The sequence below is a fragment of the Eptesicus fuscus genome, chromosome 19, assembly GCF_027574615.1.
Source record: "Eptesicus fuscus isolate TK198812 chromosome 19, DD_ASM_mEF_20220401, whole genome shotgun sequence".
NCBI classification, from domain to species: Eukaryota; Metazoa; Chordata; class Mammalia; order Chiroptera; family Vespertilionidae; genus Eptesicus; species Eptesicus fuscus.
In genome coordinates this window covers 20,746,740-20,764,456 of record NC_072491.1, presented here as the reverse complement: position 1 = coordinate 20,764,456, position 17,717 = coordinate 20,746,740, and the positions used below count along the sequence as shown (strand labels likewise).

The 17,717-nt window shown below is 35.7% G+C and overlaps 1 protein-coding gene across 3 annotated transcripts in view; it reads left to right on the top strand.

The window, feature by feature from the left end:
- CSMD3 (CUB and Sushi multiple domains 3) overlaps positions 1-17,717 on the top strand; it is a 923,077-nt gene that overhangs the window by 786,127 nt on the left and 119,233 nt on the right. For all 3 annotated transcript variants that reach the window (XM_054708474.1, XM_054708473.1, XM_008143384.3), the window contains one exon: positions 3,152-3,256. In XM_054708474.1, the coding sequence (XP_054564449.1) occupies positions 3,152-3,256 (105 nt within the window). The remainder of the gene's footprint in view (positions 1-3,151; positions 3,257-17,717) is intronic.

Below are 17,717 nucleotides of genomic sequence, written 5' to 3'. Positions count from 1 at the left end.
CCTTAGCATATCATTAGCATATTACACTTTGATTGGTTGAACGGCTGACTGGACGACCAGACACTTAGCATATTATGCTTTTATTATATAGGATCAGTGATAAAGGTCCACAGAGTTGCGCAAAGTAAATGTACAATAACTAGTTACTTACCAAAGAAAATACTTGTAACACTATCAACTGATATGTTTTTTGAACTTTACCTTAAAACATACAATTGACACTTATATTTATGCTGCCATTTGAAACTGCTTGAGTTATAATCTTGAGGATTTTTAACTATTTCTCAATGGTAAGTAGTCAAGAAATATTAAGCAGGTATTTTATATTTTTACTCAATAATTGAATAAACTAGTTTATTTCCTTTAGAAGTTTAGAAGAACATCATCATGATGCATTTACTGAAAAATAAAACTAACACTAGCTCGTATTTGGGAGTTTTGAGTGCTAACTATCAGCTTTGCTATCAGAGTATAAGAAACATCAAACAGATGGCCAAGAGACATATGAAAAAACTGCTCAAAGTCACTAATCATCAGAGGGATGCAAATTAAAATGACCATGAGGTATCACCTCACACCTTTCAGAATGGCTAACATCAACAAATGACAAGTGCTGGTGAGGATGTGGAGAAAAAGGAACCCTAGTACATTCCTGGTGGGAATGCAGACTGGTGCAACTGTTACGGAAAACAGTCTGGAATTTCCTCAAAAAATAAAAAATGGAACTGCCATTTGATTCAGTGATCTCACTTCTAGGAATATAGCCTAAGAAATCCAAAGCATCAGTCCGAAAGAATGTATGCACACCTCTATTCATAGCTGCACAATTTACAATAGCTAAATTCTGGAAACAGCCCAAGTGCCCTTCAGTAGATGAGTGGATAAAAAAGCTATGGTATACCATGGAATACTATGCAGCTGTAAAAAAGAAGGATCTCTTACCCTTTGAGATAGCATGGAGGGACCTGGAGAGTAATAGGCTAAGTGAAATAAGCCAGTCAGAGAAAGACAAGTATCACATGATCTCATTTATATGTGGGATCTAATAAGCAAAATAAACTGATGAACAAAATAGACTGAGAGATATTGAAACATGCAACAGACTGACGTATTTCATAGGGGGGAGGGGCAAGAAGAGATTAACCAAATATTTTAGGTGCATATACTAGTATATACAGAATCCATGGACACAGACAAGTGTGATGAAGGCCTGAGGGTGTGGGCATGGAGTGTTGCGGAATCAGTGGGGGGATAAAAGGGACATCTGTAATACTTTCAATAATAAATATTTTTTAAAAAGAAATAATAAGGTACTTGACCTGGTATAAAATATATTATAATAAAGGACAATAAATGAATATATCCTCTGAACCCATAAGCTAATATACCATAAAAATCACCTGCAAACTTTAAAATTAAGTGTATGGAATATTGAAGTCCACATGAAATTCAAAACATCCATTTTAGCCCTGGCTGGTTAGGCTCAGTGGATGGAGTGTTGGCCTGCAGACTGAAGGGTCCCAAGTTCGATTCTGGTCATGGGCACATGCCCGGGTTGTGAACTCGGTCCCTGGTGCAGGGCGTGCAGGAGGCAGCTGACCGATGATTCCCTCTCATCATTGATGTTTCTATCTCTCTCTCTCTCTTCCTTCCTCTCTGAAATAAATAAAAATATATTTAAAAAAAAACACATTTATTTTAGGTGACCATAACACTTACTACTCTGACTTTTCCCAGCTCTCATTGTTCCTATCTATTTTTAGGCAGTAATGTAAAATGATCTCAAAGGTCTGTTTCCTTGGAGATAGTCAGGAACAATAAAATTAAAGAGAAATATGGGAGATACATTTTTATTAAAAATTCTTGAAAAACACTTGATGGATACATTATATATATATATATATATATAATATGCTAAGTGCCTAATCATCTGGGTAATGACATCACATAGCAACGCCCAGCTTCCTCTCCCTAGCAACTAGCCTTCTTGCAGTTTCTTCAGCCCAGGAACACGACTTGCTTTATATCCAGGTGGAAACACTTTACACTGTAACAAAATGTCTGTGAAGCATTTTCCCATTTGATCCTCACAGAAGCCCTGGAGTAGGTAGATAGGAGATTTGGTGGAATCCTATATTCTTTTCATTAGCTGGAAAATAGAGATTTAGAAAGCTTCCTAAACTTGACCCGACTGAAAAGAAGTAAGAAATGGTGGAACTTGAAAATGACTTAAGGTTTTCTTACTGCGCAGAATATAGTCACTGCCTCAATTAAATATTTTATCCTTTGTTCTCCCTGCGTGATCCTATATAGTAAAAATGTGGTATGCAAATTGTCCCCTCAACCAGGAGTTCTTCCAGGAGTTCGACCAGGGGGCTGGGCCAGCCAGGGGAGGGGAGGGAGGCCCTGGCTGGCTGCAGCAGGCAGCCAGGGGAAGGGAGGGAGGCCCTGGCCAGCAGAGGTGGCAGGCCAGCAGCAGCGGCAGGCAGTCGGGGGAAAGGAGGGAGGCCCTGGCCGGCGGCAGGCAGCCAGGGGAAGGGAGGGAGGCCCTAGCCAGCAGCAGGCAGCCAGGGGAAGGGAGGGAGGCCGTGGCTGGCGGCAGGTGGCATGCGGCTGGGGGAAGGGAGGGAGTACCCGGCCAGCCACTACCAGGCGCTAGGGACCCTACCAGTGCACAAATTTTGTGCACTGGGCCTCTAGTCTACAATAATAATCTGCTTCATGTTGATATTTACTGCTGCATTGCTAACAATTACCTAAAAGAGAAGTTGAAGTGCTTCATTGGGCTGGAAAAAGTTTAGCTCAAAAAGAAAGCAGGTCTAATTAAGCAAGTTTATTCTATATCTATAAAAGGCTAAGTTGACTTGCACATGCACAATACAAATAAAGCTCTTGCTGGCACCAGTCGCACCCATGTGTTTCAATCTGTCATTGTCGGTCATGAATTTAGTTGACACTTCTATAATAGAGAAAAGGTAAATACTGATATTAAATTATTTCTTCTAATTAATTTCCTTTCTATATGCACAAATTTGTGCACTGGGCCACTAGTTTAGTGATAACCTATTAGCTGATAAGTAATTAGCTTGCTTAATTTTATTATAGTATTTATTATGTGTTTGATGACCTGCTTTTTAAATTATAATTTCAGGAACAACAATACCTCATCTTTTGAATAGTACATCTAACAATTTATATCTAAATTTTCAATCAGACATCAGTGTTTCTGCTGCTGGATTTCACCTTGAATACACAGGTAAGTATAATATCATGTATTATTAACTATAGGCACAACACATCAGATCTCTAGAATTTACTCATCTTGCATAACTTAAACTTAAATTTGTTGAATGGTGACTTTCCATTCCTCCCTCCCCTTAGCCCCTGGAACCAACATTCTACTCATTGTTCCTAAGAGTTCTCCTTTTTGATATTCTACATGTAAATGAGATCATACAATATTTGTCTTCTCTGTCTGGTTTATTTCACTTAGCATGACACTCTAAAGGTCCATCCATGTTGTTGCAAATGTCAGGATATCCTTCTTGTCCATGGTTTTAATAATATTCCATTATATGTATACAACACATCTTCATTTCTTCTTGTAGGTGGACACTTAAGTTGTTTCTATACCTTGGCTATTAATAATGCTGCAATTAATATAGAACTGATATCTCTTTGAGATCCTGATTTTAATCACTTTGGATCTATACCCAGAACTAGTACTACTGGATCATGTGATACTTCTATTTTTAATTTTTTGAGGGACCTTTATGGTGACTATAACAATTTACATACTCATCAGCAGAGCTTGAGGGTTCCTTTTTGCTACATTCTCATCAATACTTGTTAATTCTTTTGCTTTGATAATAGTAATTCTAACAGATTTGGGGTGACATCTCTTGCTTTCAATTTACATTTGCTTGATGATTAGCGATGTTGAGCATCTTTTCATGTACCTATTGGCCATTTGTATTTTCTTTGGAAAAATGTCTTGTAGATATTCTGCCCTTTTCTTTTTTTTTTAAATTTACCTTTATTGTTGAACATACTACCTATGTATGTCCCCCCTTTTCCCCCATTGACTTCCCTTCACCCCAAACCGTCCCCCCAGGCTTTCATCGCACTATTGTCTGTGTCCATGGTTTGAGTTGTATGAGTTCCTTATACATTTTGGATATTAAGTCCTACTTTTGTGTGTTTTGTTTCTTCTGGGATTTTAATTTTTCTGTGCAACCCCCTCTTCTGGTTTAGGAACAGTCTGCTCTTTTTTAGTAATGATCATCTCAGTGTGTTGTGGAGAGCTCACATATGGGTTAATCCACCCGTGAGCTGTATAAGTTCTACGCCACATCTTGGGAGCTTTGTTCACCTGGATGTGCTCAGAGAATCTACATCTAAACCCTTAAGTTTAGCATTAATCTGTATTTTTAAATACGTGTCGTAAAAATTCACCACTGACCCTTTGTCCAGCCTCATTGTTTGGCCTGAGAACACCTACCAACTCCACCATTGTAATGAAGGAATGGAACACACTGCTTCTATAGTAACATCCTTCGGATACTGGGTGGCTTTTCAGATATGCATACCCATTATGGCCCAGACAGTGTCACAAGCATTCTTAAAGTGCACAAGAATATCTGAAACTCTTGATTTGTATTATTTTGTAGGGTTTTCTGGGTAAGTGAATAGCAAATCATTTTCAGAGGTCACCTCAGTCCACTTATGGGAGGAGAGAGTGGATATTAACTCCTTATCAGATAGATACATTGCAGATAACTTTGCCAGTTACACAGGTTGCCTTTTGATTTTGTTATTACTTGTGCTGTGCAGGAGTTTTTTGTTGTATTGTTTTTGATGTAGTTCTACTTAAGTTTGCTTTCGTTGCTTGTGTTTTTGGTGTCATATTAAAAAAATCAAAACCAATGTCAAGGAGCTTTTTCCCTATGTTTTCTTCTAGAACTTTTATATATCAGGTCTTATATTTAAGTTTTTAATCCATTTCCAATTAATTTTTTAAAGTGGTATAAGATAGGGGTCCAATTTTATTCTTCTGCAATGATTATCCAATTTCTCCCACACCATTTATTGAAGATACTATCTTTTGGTCTAAGTGTCCATTTTTATGCCGGTACCATACTGTATTGATTATTATAGCCTTTCTAGTTTGGTTTGAAATCAGAAAGAATGATACTTCCAATTTTTATTTGTTTGTTATTCAGTATTGCTTTGGGTATTTGGGTTCTTTTGTGGTTCTAATTGAATTTTAAGATTTTTTTGTATTTATGTGAAATATGTCATTGGAATTTTGATAGGGTTTGCATTGAATCAATGGGTAGCTTTGGGTAATATGAACATTTTAACAATATTAATCATCCTAATCCATGAATACAAAATATCTTTTCATTTATTTGTGTTTCTATAATTTATTTTATTAGACTTTTATTATTTTCAGTGTGTAGATCTTTTACCTTCATGCTTAAATTTGTTCAGTTATTTTATTGTTTTTATGTTATTGTAAATGGAATTTTCTTTCTTTTTTAAATATGTTTTGTATTTAGTGTATAGCAATCAATGCAACTAATTGATGTATGTTGATTTTATATCCTGCAACTTTATTAAATTTGTTTATTAGCCAGATATTTTTTGGAGGTGGAGTAGTTATGATTTTTTGTATATAACATCATATTATCTGCCAACAGAGGCAATTTTACTTTGACTTTTGGGTTTGTATGTTTTTTATTTATTGTAATTATGTGTTTTTAGGAATTTGTCTTTTTTCTAGGCTATTCATTTTGCTAGTGTATAATTATTCATAGTAGTCTCTTGTGATTCTTTTTATTTCTGTAGTATTACATTTGTAATGTCTCCTCTTTTACTATAATATTTTCAAATTCTGAAAAAGGAACTGAATCCTGTAGAAAATTTAAATCTGAAATGGGAGTAGTGGCTTTTCTTGTTGGCATAGAAAAAATATATTTAATCTCTCAACTTCCTACTAAACTTTTAGATACAAAAAAAGTCTTATGCATCCAAGTTAAGTTAAATACATATATGAATTTGTAGTTTGCTCCATAAAATGATCACAAGTTTTAATTGGGTGATTATTGGGGGTAATTTTGAGCTTACTGTCCCCCTCTGCCATTAGTACAGGATCATGTCCATTTAGGATATCCTTTTGTCTCTTGCACTGAGCCCAGTCCCTGAATCTTATTAGTATTCAAAGCAAATTTGTTGACTGAATAATGAGTGATGATACAACATCTAGAAATATAAGATAACAGATATATAATATTGGAATATATCATTGCCATCAGTATGCCTACACTGATGGTGTTCATAAAGGTATTTAGCACCTCTGTCCGTATATATTTTATAATTCTGTCAACTTCTGCTTCCTGAAGGTACTGATTATTATTTTCTCAACATCACTTTATCCATCACTGTAACATCATTACCTCTACTGGAAATTCTGAGAGAAAAGAAACTTGCTATAGGGAAAGACAGAGGCTACACCGATAGGCATGTACTAAATTAATTTTTGACAATACTTTTAGTTTTTATATTGAAGTTCACTTTTCATCTATTGCTAATCTCAGATACAACAAATACATCATTGTAATGTTAATAGATTATAAATAAAAGATTTATTCTTCATTCAGCCAATATATTTTTTTTTAAATACCTACTACATGTCAGCTACTATGCTCAGCATGGGAAAAGCAAAGATAAACATGTCACAGTATCTTTTTTTTATGAGATTATAGCATAGAATAGACAGAGAGATAAAGCAATAATACAGTGCACTGAATACAGGAATAGAGAGATTTATGGTAGAGTGTACAAAAGCGATAGTAATCAGTTCCATTTATGAAGTTCAGGAAGTATTTCAAATAGTAGGTGACAATTTGGCTGAGTCTTAAGAAACAGGTAGGAGTTTTGCAATTAGACAGCAGTAGATATTTTCAGCATGAATACTGCAGGCTCAGACAGTGCTATGATATATGGCATATTAGGAGAATTGCAACTAGTTCAGCAGGGCTGAACTAAGGTTTGAAGCAGCACAAGGAACTAATGCTTCTAAAGGTAAGATGACTCCTGAAAGTGATAGGATGCCATAATCAGAAATGTAACTTTATTGTAGATAACATAATATGAAAACAGCAAATGTTTCAATATTTATTCATAATATAGACCATTAAGTAATCATAATCATAAAGAAATTGTAGCAAGTTTTTTTAAGTCCCTTGTATATGACTTTTGCATTTATAAAATGTTTTCTTAAATGCCCAAAGGTCGTTTTTTGTATAAGATAGATAATATAAGATCATTAAAATTTAATAGGATAAGTTATCCAATGATCTTTAATATTTTTCAAACTGTTTTTTTGGTTGGAAACTCTTAACTATATTCAGTGAAAGAAATTGAGCCATATCCTTATCAACAAATAGTAGATACAATTATACAAAGAATTTAGAGCCTGACTTCTCTTCTTAAGGGAAAGCAATGATTACTGGATTTAAATCTCACAATTTTTAAAAATATATTTTTAGTTATTTGAGAGAGTAAGGGAGAGGGGAGAGAGACAGAAACATCAATGATGAGAGAATCATTGATCAGCTGCCTCCTTCACAGCCCCTACTGAGGATTGAACCCATAACCCGGGCATGTGCGCTGACTAGGAATCAAGTTTGACCTCATGGTTCATAGGTCCATGATCAACCATTGAGCCACACAGGCCCAGCAAACCTCACAACATTCTATCTTGAAAACTTAAATCTTTTAGCTAAAAAGTCATACTGTAAGTATAAGGAAACTTTAATCATGATCTTGAATTGAAGAAGTAAAGTTGAGTACCTAACTATGACAAGAAAAGTCTGATTAAAATGGTAGAGGGATTGGATTATGAATGAGACAAACCTCTGTCCTAACAAAGTTTAAACATATTATGTAAAACTAGCGTTCCCGTTGCAGGAAAAAACCTGCAATAGGATTTCCTGCTGCACTGTACCCCACCTCCGCCCCACCCTTGTCCCCCGCCCCGCCTTCTCCTCCAGTCTGCCTGCTTTTCCCTTCGCCCCCGCCCCGCCTCCGCCCTGCCCTTGTCACCCGCCCCACCTTCTCCTCCAGTCTGCCTGCGTTTCCCTTAGGCCCCGCCTCTGCCCCGCCCTTGTCACCCGCCCCACCTTCTCCTCCAGTCTGCCTTCGTTTCCCTTCGGCCCCGCCTCCGCCCCGCCCTTGTCGCCTGCCCCACCTTCTCCTCCAGTCCGCCTGCTTTTCCCTTCGCCCCCGGCCCCGCCTCCGCTCCGCCCTTGTCACCCGCCCCGCCTTCTCGGCCAGCCCACCTGCGTTTCCCTTCGCCCCCGGCCCTGACTTCTCTCCTCCCTTCTCCTCCCTCCCCCCTCGCGGCTTGCTTGCTTCTTCGAAGCTTTACTCCCTTCTGCAGCTCTTGGCTTCTTTTGATGCTGTCTTGATATGCAAATTAGCCGCCATCTTTGTTGGGATAATTTGCATACTCATCCTGATTGGCTGGTGGGCGTGGCTTGGCTGGTGAGCGTGGCTTATGTGTAGCGAAGGTGCGGTCAATTTGCATATTTGTCTATTATTAGATTAGATGTGTGATTTTTGGGGGTATTTTTAATTATTCATCCAACTATGTCAAAATTAGCTATTGCTATAAAATGAGCAGTCAAAGAATGCTAACATTTTCTAAAGTACTTATCTGATTTGAACTCAACCATGTGGGAAAGGATTCACCACTGCTAATGAGTAAGCCTAGCTTCCTAAGAACTATTAGATATGTGGATTCTCCACCCAAGAGAAAAGCAAACAAACAAAACACGAAGCACCATGTTTAGATGACAGGACAATATTAACTGTAGTTTTCAAAAACCAGAAGGTGGAATATTATCAGAAGATGGTAAGATGATCACCTTTTTTTTTTTTTAAACATTGTGTTGAGGAGCCTAAACTAAGACAACAAAATATTTGCTGAATGTTTCCTTTTAATTGTAACAAAATTCTAAATAACTTCCTAGAGCAAAGTAAATATAATTTTTAAAGTGCCAGCATTACAAAAATCCTGTAGAGTTACATTAAAACATTATTTTTTTATCAAATAATAACTTAAAGAAGTGAAAATATTCTCTAGGTATAAAAGACCTTCCTATTTGGAGAATTTAAGTAAACGCTTACTAAATAGTCACACTTAGTGATATTGTCACCTAAAAATGCTCCAGTTGCATGTGCTTTTATAAAAACAAAGTGAGTGAATTTAATTAAAATGGGAATTATAAATTAAAAAATGAAGGTGTATGGAGAAATATATGAGAAATAGAGTTACAGAGGATGGAAAAAGTGGAGCAAGTAGGATGGAGAACTGAGAAAGAGAAGAGAGAAAGAGAAAATGATACATTTAGTGGACAGTAGTGAAATCAGTGACAGAGGTTGTCTATTGTTCTTTTAATTAATTTTAAAGTTTTTGGATTATCCTTCATGTTTTCAAATCTATTATCTAGTTAACATTGACATTAACATAGTAATTGCAAAATATTAAGTGAAAGGGAAGGTGGGGGGGTGGGAAGATTTGAAATACAGCCTTACAAATTAAAATAATAACTTCTGCTCTAGTCTTTAAGGACAAATTTATGAAACAAGCTCTAGCAGTATTTTTGGCTGCTTTGCTAATAACAGATTGAAAAGCTGTTAGGATGCATTTGGTGGAACAAATGCTGTGTAGAAAAGCTGTGATTTGGGCGCAGTGACCAGCAGGACAAGCTCAAAGGCTGTCTGATCACTGTGCACACTGGAGGACACTGCTTCAAGGAACTCCAGAGAATGCACCCAACAATCCATCTTGCTTGTGAAAAGGGCAACTTAATTTCTGTCATGTTTCAAAATAGTAATTTCCCTTGGTGGAGAAATGTCAATTTTGTGTTAATGCAAGAATCTGTTCACTGGTGGAGACTGGTTATAATAACTAGCCATAAAAATAAAAATTTGAAAGAACTTCTTTATATAATCAGAAGCCCCCAGAATTACAGTCTGAAAAGTGAGAATGCAATAACCTCTACAAGAGAAAATTGTACTTTTTAATGAATATAAAAAAAGCACTAAAAGAAAAAAACACTATGATTTTAGGCTAAGTAAAAGTGGAAAAAATAATTATGTGTGTTCTAAATAAGATAGTTATATTAACTTTTCTCCATTGAGAATACACCTATTTCACTGCACATCTTTGATGTTTCATTTGTGACAGTATCTAAGATAAAAGTTCTGTCAGCCGGTAATATAAGGAAGGAATCACAACAGGCCAACAGTGGTCTCATAATCACACTATGAATACCAGCAACAGATGCATAAGACATTAAGGTTTGCTATAAAAAGGACAGATTTCTTAATTTTTTTTTTTTAAACAAGAAGGTAAACTCTTTCTATATTCCTAAAGGAGTATTTTAAATGGTAAAGGTTTCAGGAAACATGACATGTGTTCTTCTCTCTGGGGAAAGGAAAATTTGGCTGAAATTCCTTCCATCCTTCCAGCGAGTATTTTCCCCATCTGATATTTCTACTCACTCATGAGGTTTATGGGGAGGGGAGGAGGGGAGACAAAAAACTAGATTATCTGATGGCATGGGTACTATATAGATATGACTTGCTTTTTAATTACTTAAAAAGTAAATGCTGACAAGTATCTGTCTATAGTGTTCTTTTTCTCTTTGAATTTGAGATCATAACACTTTAACTTGGGAATGCCTGAATACTGCTATAATTATTATTATTGTTATTGCTATTTTATTATTATTATTATCATACAAATCTGATGTTCCTTCTGGACAGTCTATTCTTCACATGCCTTGGTCTCATTAATATTTCTAGAGTTCCATTGTTACCTAGTAAAGAAAGGCAACACTTCATTTCCTCCCTTAATTTTACATTTCAATATTGCTTCCCAAATATAAGAACAAACCCAGTTGTTTATCCATTAAATATTCATTGAATACCTACTAAATGCTAACTATATTTGCTAGGTGTCAGTACTACAAACTTGCATAAGATCTAGTCCTGAAAACCTTCAGACTTAATTGTGAATATGAACATGCAAACAAATAATTGCAGAATTACAGTGTAAACACTGTAAGTATTGTGTATTTAAGTCAGAACTTCTCAGATAATTGTGGATTATAGGCATCTTGAAGATGACTAGGCCTGGTTGGGTAGCAAAGTTAGTTAGAGCGTCATCTCAATACACAAAGGTTACAGGATCAATCTGGTCAGGGCACATACAAGAACCAACCAATGAATGCATAAATAAATAAGTGGAATATCTATAAATCAATTAACAGGGGTTGTTTTTTGGTGTTGAAATTATAAAATGTACATGTTTTAAAAGGGGAAACTACATGCACTAATGGTGTTTGTAAATTTAGGGGTGCTCAAAGGTCTCAAGACATAGTCTCTGAGGAAGTCAAAGGCACATGTTAACCCTACCAGACTACAGGGGTCCATTTGCCTGTGAGCATTAAAACCCAATCAAATGCAAATAGGAGTTTGCAGCCAAGAAAGTAAACATGTATTTTTAAGGAAATAGTGCCATGCCCAGAGTCATAGGTGAGCTTTTGCTCAAAGACGTGGCTCCCAGGCCTTCCTGGGAATGAGTTAGGTTTGTGAGTTCTACTGATCAGTTGGGGCCAGGGTAGGATCTTGGTGTCAGTCCCTGATTCAGCCATGGCATTGTTCTGTCCGGGTCATGAGGGGTGTGGTTCCTAGGGTCATTCTGTTTGCATTGGCCTGGGGCTGAAACACAACTGTAATCAATAGACCCGAGGCTTTGTTTTTAAGACAGTTTGATGCTAACCAGAATCCAAAGTCCTAAGGGCTTGCTGATTAAGGAGAGCATGGACTGCATGGACAGAAAGGAGAAAAGGTCATGTTAAAGAAACAGTTTCTATGTGGTTACATTACCATAATGAATACATTTTTCTCTCCTCCCACACCTGAGAACACTCCTGATATCTGCCACTAGTAAGTTTGTTGTAAATCCTGGGAAATTTCAGGTAGTCTAGAAAACATCTTTTTATCCCATGCAATAGTTGGAGGGTCTGAATACACCAAAGCACAAAGCTAGTCGTAAAATAGTAAACATCCAGAAATGTACCATTTAACTCTAGCTTATAAATAATGAAAGATTCAATTCAGTGCAATAGTTACTTTATTGCTCCCCATCCTTAAGCAATATGCTTAAGTGATAATGCATTAGGACTTAATGAGTTTACTTTTATAATCACTAAAAATGGTTTCCTCCCTTGGGCTAATTAGATAATTATCTGAGAAAAATAGTGATTTTAAAATTAATTATATTTTCTTAAACTAATTATTTTGTTCTAACTAGTTTATACAAATCATCACATAAAATACTAATTATAGAAACACCTCCTGTCCAAATTAAATTATTAATATTTGTCATGTCTAATTTCACTTGCCACTAACTCAAAATTTACATACAAATAAGTATAATTGAGCTTTATAAATGCATTTCACTCATTAACCGTATGAGGACATTATAGTTGTATCATGGTTTGTTTCCTGTTTTCTGTTAATCAAAATTTATTTCATGATCATCTCATTGACTTTTCACCTCTTTATGCTATTAAGTTAGAGATGGTTTTAGTCTAAGTTTCTGGATTCTGGAAACATAGTAGAGACAGCGTTACAGAACAGAAGGACTTTATCCACCCGGTGCTGGCAGAGGCAAGCACTAGAAACAAGAATTGCAAAGGAAAAATATTGGCTATTGGCTATATTATTATTATTATTATTATTATTATTATTATTATTATTTTATTTTCTATACTACATGGTGCTGACATAAGCTACCAAAAACTTTTTTCCCCTTTAAAGATATTTTATGGATTTTTAGAGTTAGAGGAAGAGAGGAGAGAGAGAAAGAAGCAGAAAAAGCTAAGTCTCTGAGGGAGGGAGAGAGAGAGAAAGAAAGAGAGAGAGGGAGGGAGAGAGACTTTTTTCTAGAACTAGAATTTGAAACTAAATATAATAAAAGTCATAAGGACCCTCAGCTTCACCAAAATGCACACAGAGGCTGTGTTCTTAATAACTCTGAATTTTCCCTCCATTACTAAACAGAAGGAAAATACAGCTTCCTACATTAGTTAAGGTTCTATGACTGTTTACAGTCTATATCCTGCCTCCCTTTATCAGCTTTATTTCTTGCCACCTTTCCCCAAATTCTACATGTGTTTGTGGGGAAAACACTTCTCTTGTCCATAAAAGAAGGAAAAATCACTCAAAACTCCACGCCATTTTGTCTGCAAGTACATCACACATACTTTCTCCCTTATTGTCATAAATTGGTGAAATATATCATTTTTAGTGCTCACTTAGGTTATTTCCTATAAAATTATTATTTAAATTAAGGACAACCTTTATTTATTGTGATTATTCCACTACACTGTAATCATGTTTTAAACTAACACCCTCAGTAGTTCCAAAAAGGGTTCCTTTAGAGCATGGTTAAATTGCTAATCTATCTTAACACTCCCAGCATCTAACATGATGCAGAGTATACAATAGATGCTCAGTAATTACTTATTTAATGAATGAATGGAACCTGCATGTCAGATTCCATTGAACATTTTATCATTTAATTAAGCATTATTGTGTAGGCTAGAATGTTGTAAGTAGTATCTATTACTGAATATCCAATTAGTTTTCATACTAATGCTAAGTTAAATGTCAGAGAAGGTAAACAGAGGTAAAGTAAGAAAGTGTTGAAAATCAAGGTAAGTATGAGCAAAGCCTGTACATGTTCCTAAATCACTGCTCCCTGTTGAGATTACTGTCAGAATTGTTCCTTCTAAAAAAAGTATCCACAGTCAAGTTACATGCTACAAAATATGTATTTATTTAGTAGATTGACTAAGTGATTCCAAGGTACTTTTACCAGAAATAAGTCTGCATACTTACTATTGCAGTTTTCTTCATTCTCAAATTAGACTAGCTCTTACTGAATTCACACTTTATCACTGACTTCTATGTGAGTTTCAAACTGTTGTCTTATGGTGATAAATGTGGCATGCCAAATGCTAATTCTAGTACATTAAAATTCCCTCAAATGTAGTAAAAACATAGAAATAATAGTTCTTTCTTTCATATCCATTATTTAGGGACAATTTTTAAATTGAAGACATGCAATATATTTAAAATAATGAGCTCTTCACTTTCACTGAACACTACCTCTTGTGCAAAGACACAATTCAATTCCGATTCCTTTCTCACATGAATGCAAATCCACTGTTTTTGGTCTTCATTTTCAATAAATTTCTACATGGATTGTCATGTAAAATTTGTGAAGGAGTTTTTCCTTTTATAAACAATGTTACTGGAAATCTTAGCAGTAATTAAGCTTTCTTATTCCTGTCTTCCTCTCTTCATGCATTAAAGACTCCTTAAAATCATTGTGAAATACAAGGTAGTAATATATATGTAATTATGTAATCAGAATTATCTGATATAAATGATATGATTAACAACATTTTAGACTCTAGATTGATTGCCTTGTAAACAGAATTGGAAAGAATATTTAGTTACAAATAAATGTTAGAAATATGAACTGCGGTTTCAATACTTCAGTAGGGGTAATTGCCCACAGTGATTCAACAGCAGAAATAACTGCAATTTTTGATATGGATTTATTTGTTCCTAGATTTGTTTCTGTCTGTTTGGGGCTACAATTGCAGATTAATTGATCCAAATCTCATTTAAAAATTCAGTCAAAGAGTATATTTGATTGCAAAGGGCATAATTTTACAAAATCTACTCTCATGAAGCTGAAAATGACTATTTTGATTCCCTTGGATAAGCATGGGAAAATACTTTCCAACATTTTTACAAAAATTATTTTTTGTTGTTGATTTTCACAACTAATAACCTATTGGTTTTATCACTTATAAAGAAGTAAAAACTAACTCTTATAGAAGACATTTTAAAATTATTTAATACTCAGGTTTATTTGTATAAGTAAAAAAGTGTCTATAAAATATGAACTACATGACTTTCAAATGTTTCTGTTTTATTTTATTTATTACATATAAAAAATGGATGCAAAGAAATGAGAGGCCACTAACATATGACTTTTCCTGCTTATCTGTTTACCTCATCACCTTATTTCCCTGAAATAATCTTATTCAACAGATTAGCTGGTTCAACTCAATTATTTTTAGAAAAATAGAAGGGAATTTGTTTTGTACTCCCTAAATCTCTGATAGTACTAATTTATCTAATAGACAAGTGATTTTATTACTTACAAAAATAATTTATGTTCATTATGAAAATTTTGGAAATGCAAGAAAATATAAGGAAGGACATACAAATCACTAAAAATCTCAATCAAAATAACCACTGCTAATAGTTGGCATATTTTCTTTTTTTCATTTTTCTCTGTGATTATATACTTATAAGAATTTTAACTTACAAAATTATTATAACATAGTTTATAAGAATTTGTATCACTTTTCAGAATATATATATATATATTTACTGTTTCAGAGAGGAAGGGAGAGGGAGATAATCAATAATGAGAGATAATCATTGATTGGCTGCCTCCTGTATACCCCCTACTGGGGATCAACCCTGCAACCCAGGCATGTGCCCTGACCAGGAATCGAACCGTGACCTGGTTCATAGGCCGATGCTTAACCACTGAGCCACACTGGTCAGGCCCGTATCATTTATTTTTAAGTTAAAATTCTTTCATAAATATTTTACTATATATCTTTTATGTAATAACATTGATTAAAAACAAGATTCTCAATATCTATGGCATCACTGTGTCATAATTTTATTTATTCTCCTCCCAAAGGAGGATATTGACACTTATAGTTATTAATAGCTTTCTGTGTATATGACAATGAATGGAGAACTTGACAGAAAGGAAAATAAATGAGCATGTACAAAATCTGGTGAAGAGAAATAAACGTACTGTTCAGGACTCACAGAAACCAAAGGAAGGTAAAACAAGGCATGCATGTTTATATCATAACATACTTTATTTTTTGTATTCAGTAATTCCTGAAAAGAGCTCTATGTAATCAGAAGAATGTAATGTGTAAGGCCCAATAATGGGAATTAAATGAGATATAAAACAATTGTGAGGCAGTTCTTTTCTCTTCTTGGATCTCAAATTATAGTTGGGGAGGTGAAGCTTTAACTCTTAAAAACTTAAAAGTAGGTCACAATTTAATGGTAACATCTTTCCTACGTTCATAAATTCAAGATTATAAAAAAAAAATCAAGAAATATGGAACATGGTATATGTTTAGAGACCTAGCTAATTGAGGCACCAGGCACTGGACTTATATTCCACAGATTCTCCTAATTTCTTTCAGAACTATCTCAAATGCATTTCCAAATGAATAATTTGTTCCTCCTCTTTACTGCCTTACTTTCTGATCTAATCATAACTATATCAAGTTACTGCTGTTATGCTGTTTCCTACTTTTAAATGTCACCTAATTAGGCATTACTTTTAGCTGTTCATTTATTGTATTATTAGGTAGAGAAAGCCACTTCCATTTGCAGAGATAGAAATTTGTATTTATTAAGAAGTAATTAAAATAATTTTATTAAAAAATAAAAATCACTTTCATTTTTTATATTATTCATTCATACCAATGCTTATTGAGTGCATCCTTAAAATGCTGTGCTCTGAGCTGCCTGTACAAAGCTCCTATTCTGAGAGTGGAGATCAATATTGAGTAGCTATTTCCAGAAGCATTTATTCATTTATATAAAGTGTCATAAAGGAAATGTAGAAGTTGGTGCTCTGAGAGTCTCTATCAGAAGGAAACAATGTTGTCAAGGAGTGAAGTAATATATGAGATATTGTCATAATTTAGGATTTAGGTTTTATGTATTTTTTATGAAATGAATACACATACACACACACACACACACTAGAGGCCCAGTGCACGAAATTCTGCATGGGTAGGGTCCCTAGGCCTGGCCGGCTATCAGGGCCAATCTGTGGGGCGACCAGCAGGGTGATTAGGGGACTCCCGCTGGTACCTGCCTTGGCTGGCCTGGGGCCTGTGGGCTGGGGTTAGCTCCTGCATTGAGCATCTGTCCCCTGGTGGTCAGTGCATGTCATAGCGGCCAGTCGTTCCACCAGTTGTTTTGCTGTTTGGTCGATTTGCATATTAGGCTTTTATTATATAGGACTAGGGGCCCAGTGCACGAAATTCATGCACTGGGGGTGGGGGGTCCCTCAGCCCAACATGCCCCCTCTCACATACTGGGAGCCCTCAGGGGATGTCCTACTGATGGCTTAGGCCCGATCCCCACGGGAAGCGGGCCTAAGCCGCAGTCTGGCCTCCCTTTGTGGGAGGCAACCGGGCTGGTCAGAGGAAGGCACCAGCACCATCACCCTGCTGCTGCAGCCACTGCCAGTCACCACAGCCACCAAGGTGTTTTCATCAACACGACCCCAGTCCCTTCACCAAGAAAAAATGACAACTTTCTTTAGGCATTTTCAAGATGTGTCTTTCATAGGATATGCATTTTTTTTTTTTTTATCCTCGTCTTAGGATATGTTTCTATTGACTTTTAGAGAATGTGGAAGAGAAAGGGAAAGACAGAGAGAAACATCAAAGTGAGAGGAACACTTTGATTGGTTGCCTCCTGCATGAGCCCTGATCTGGGCT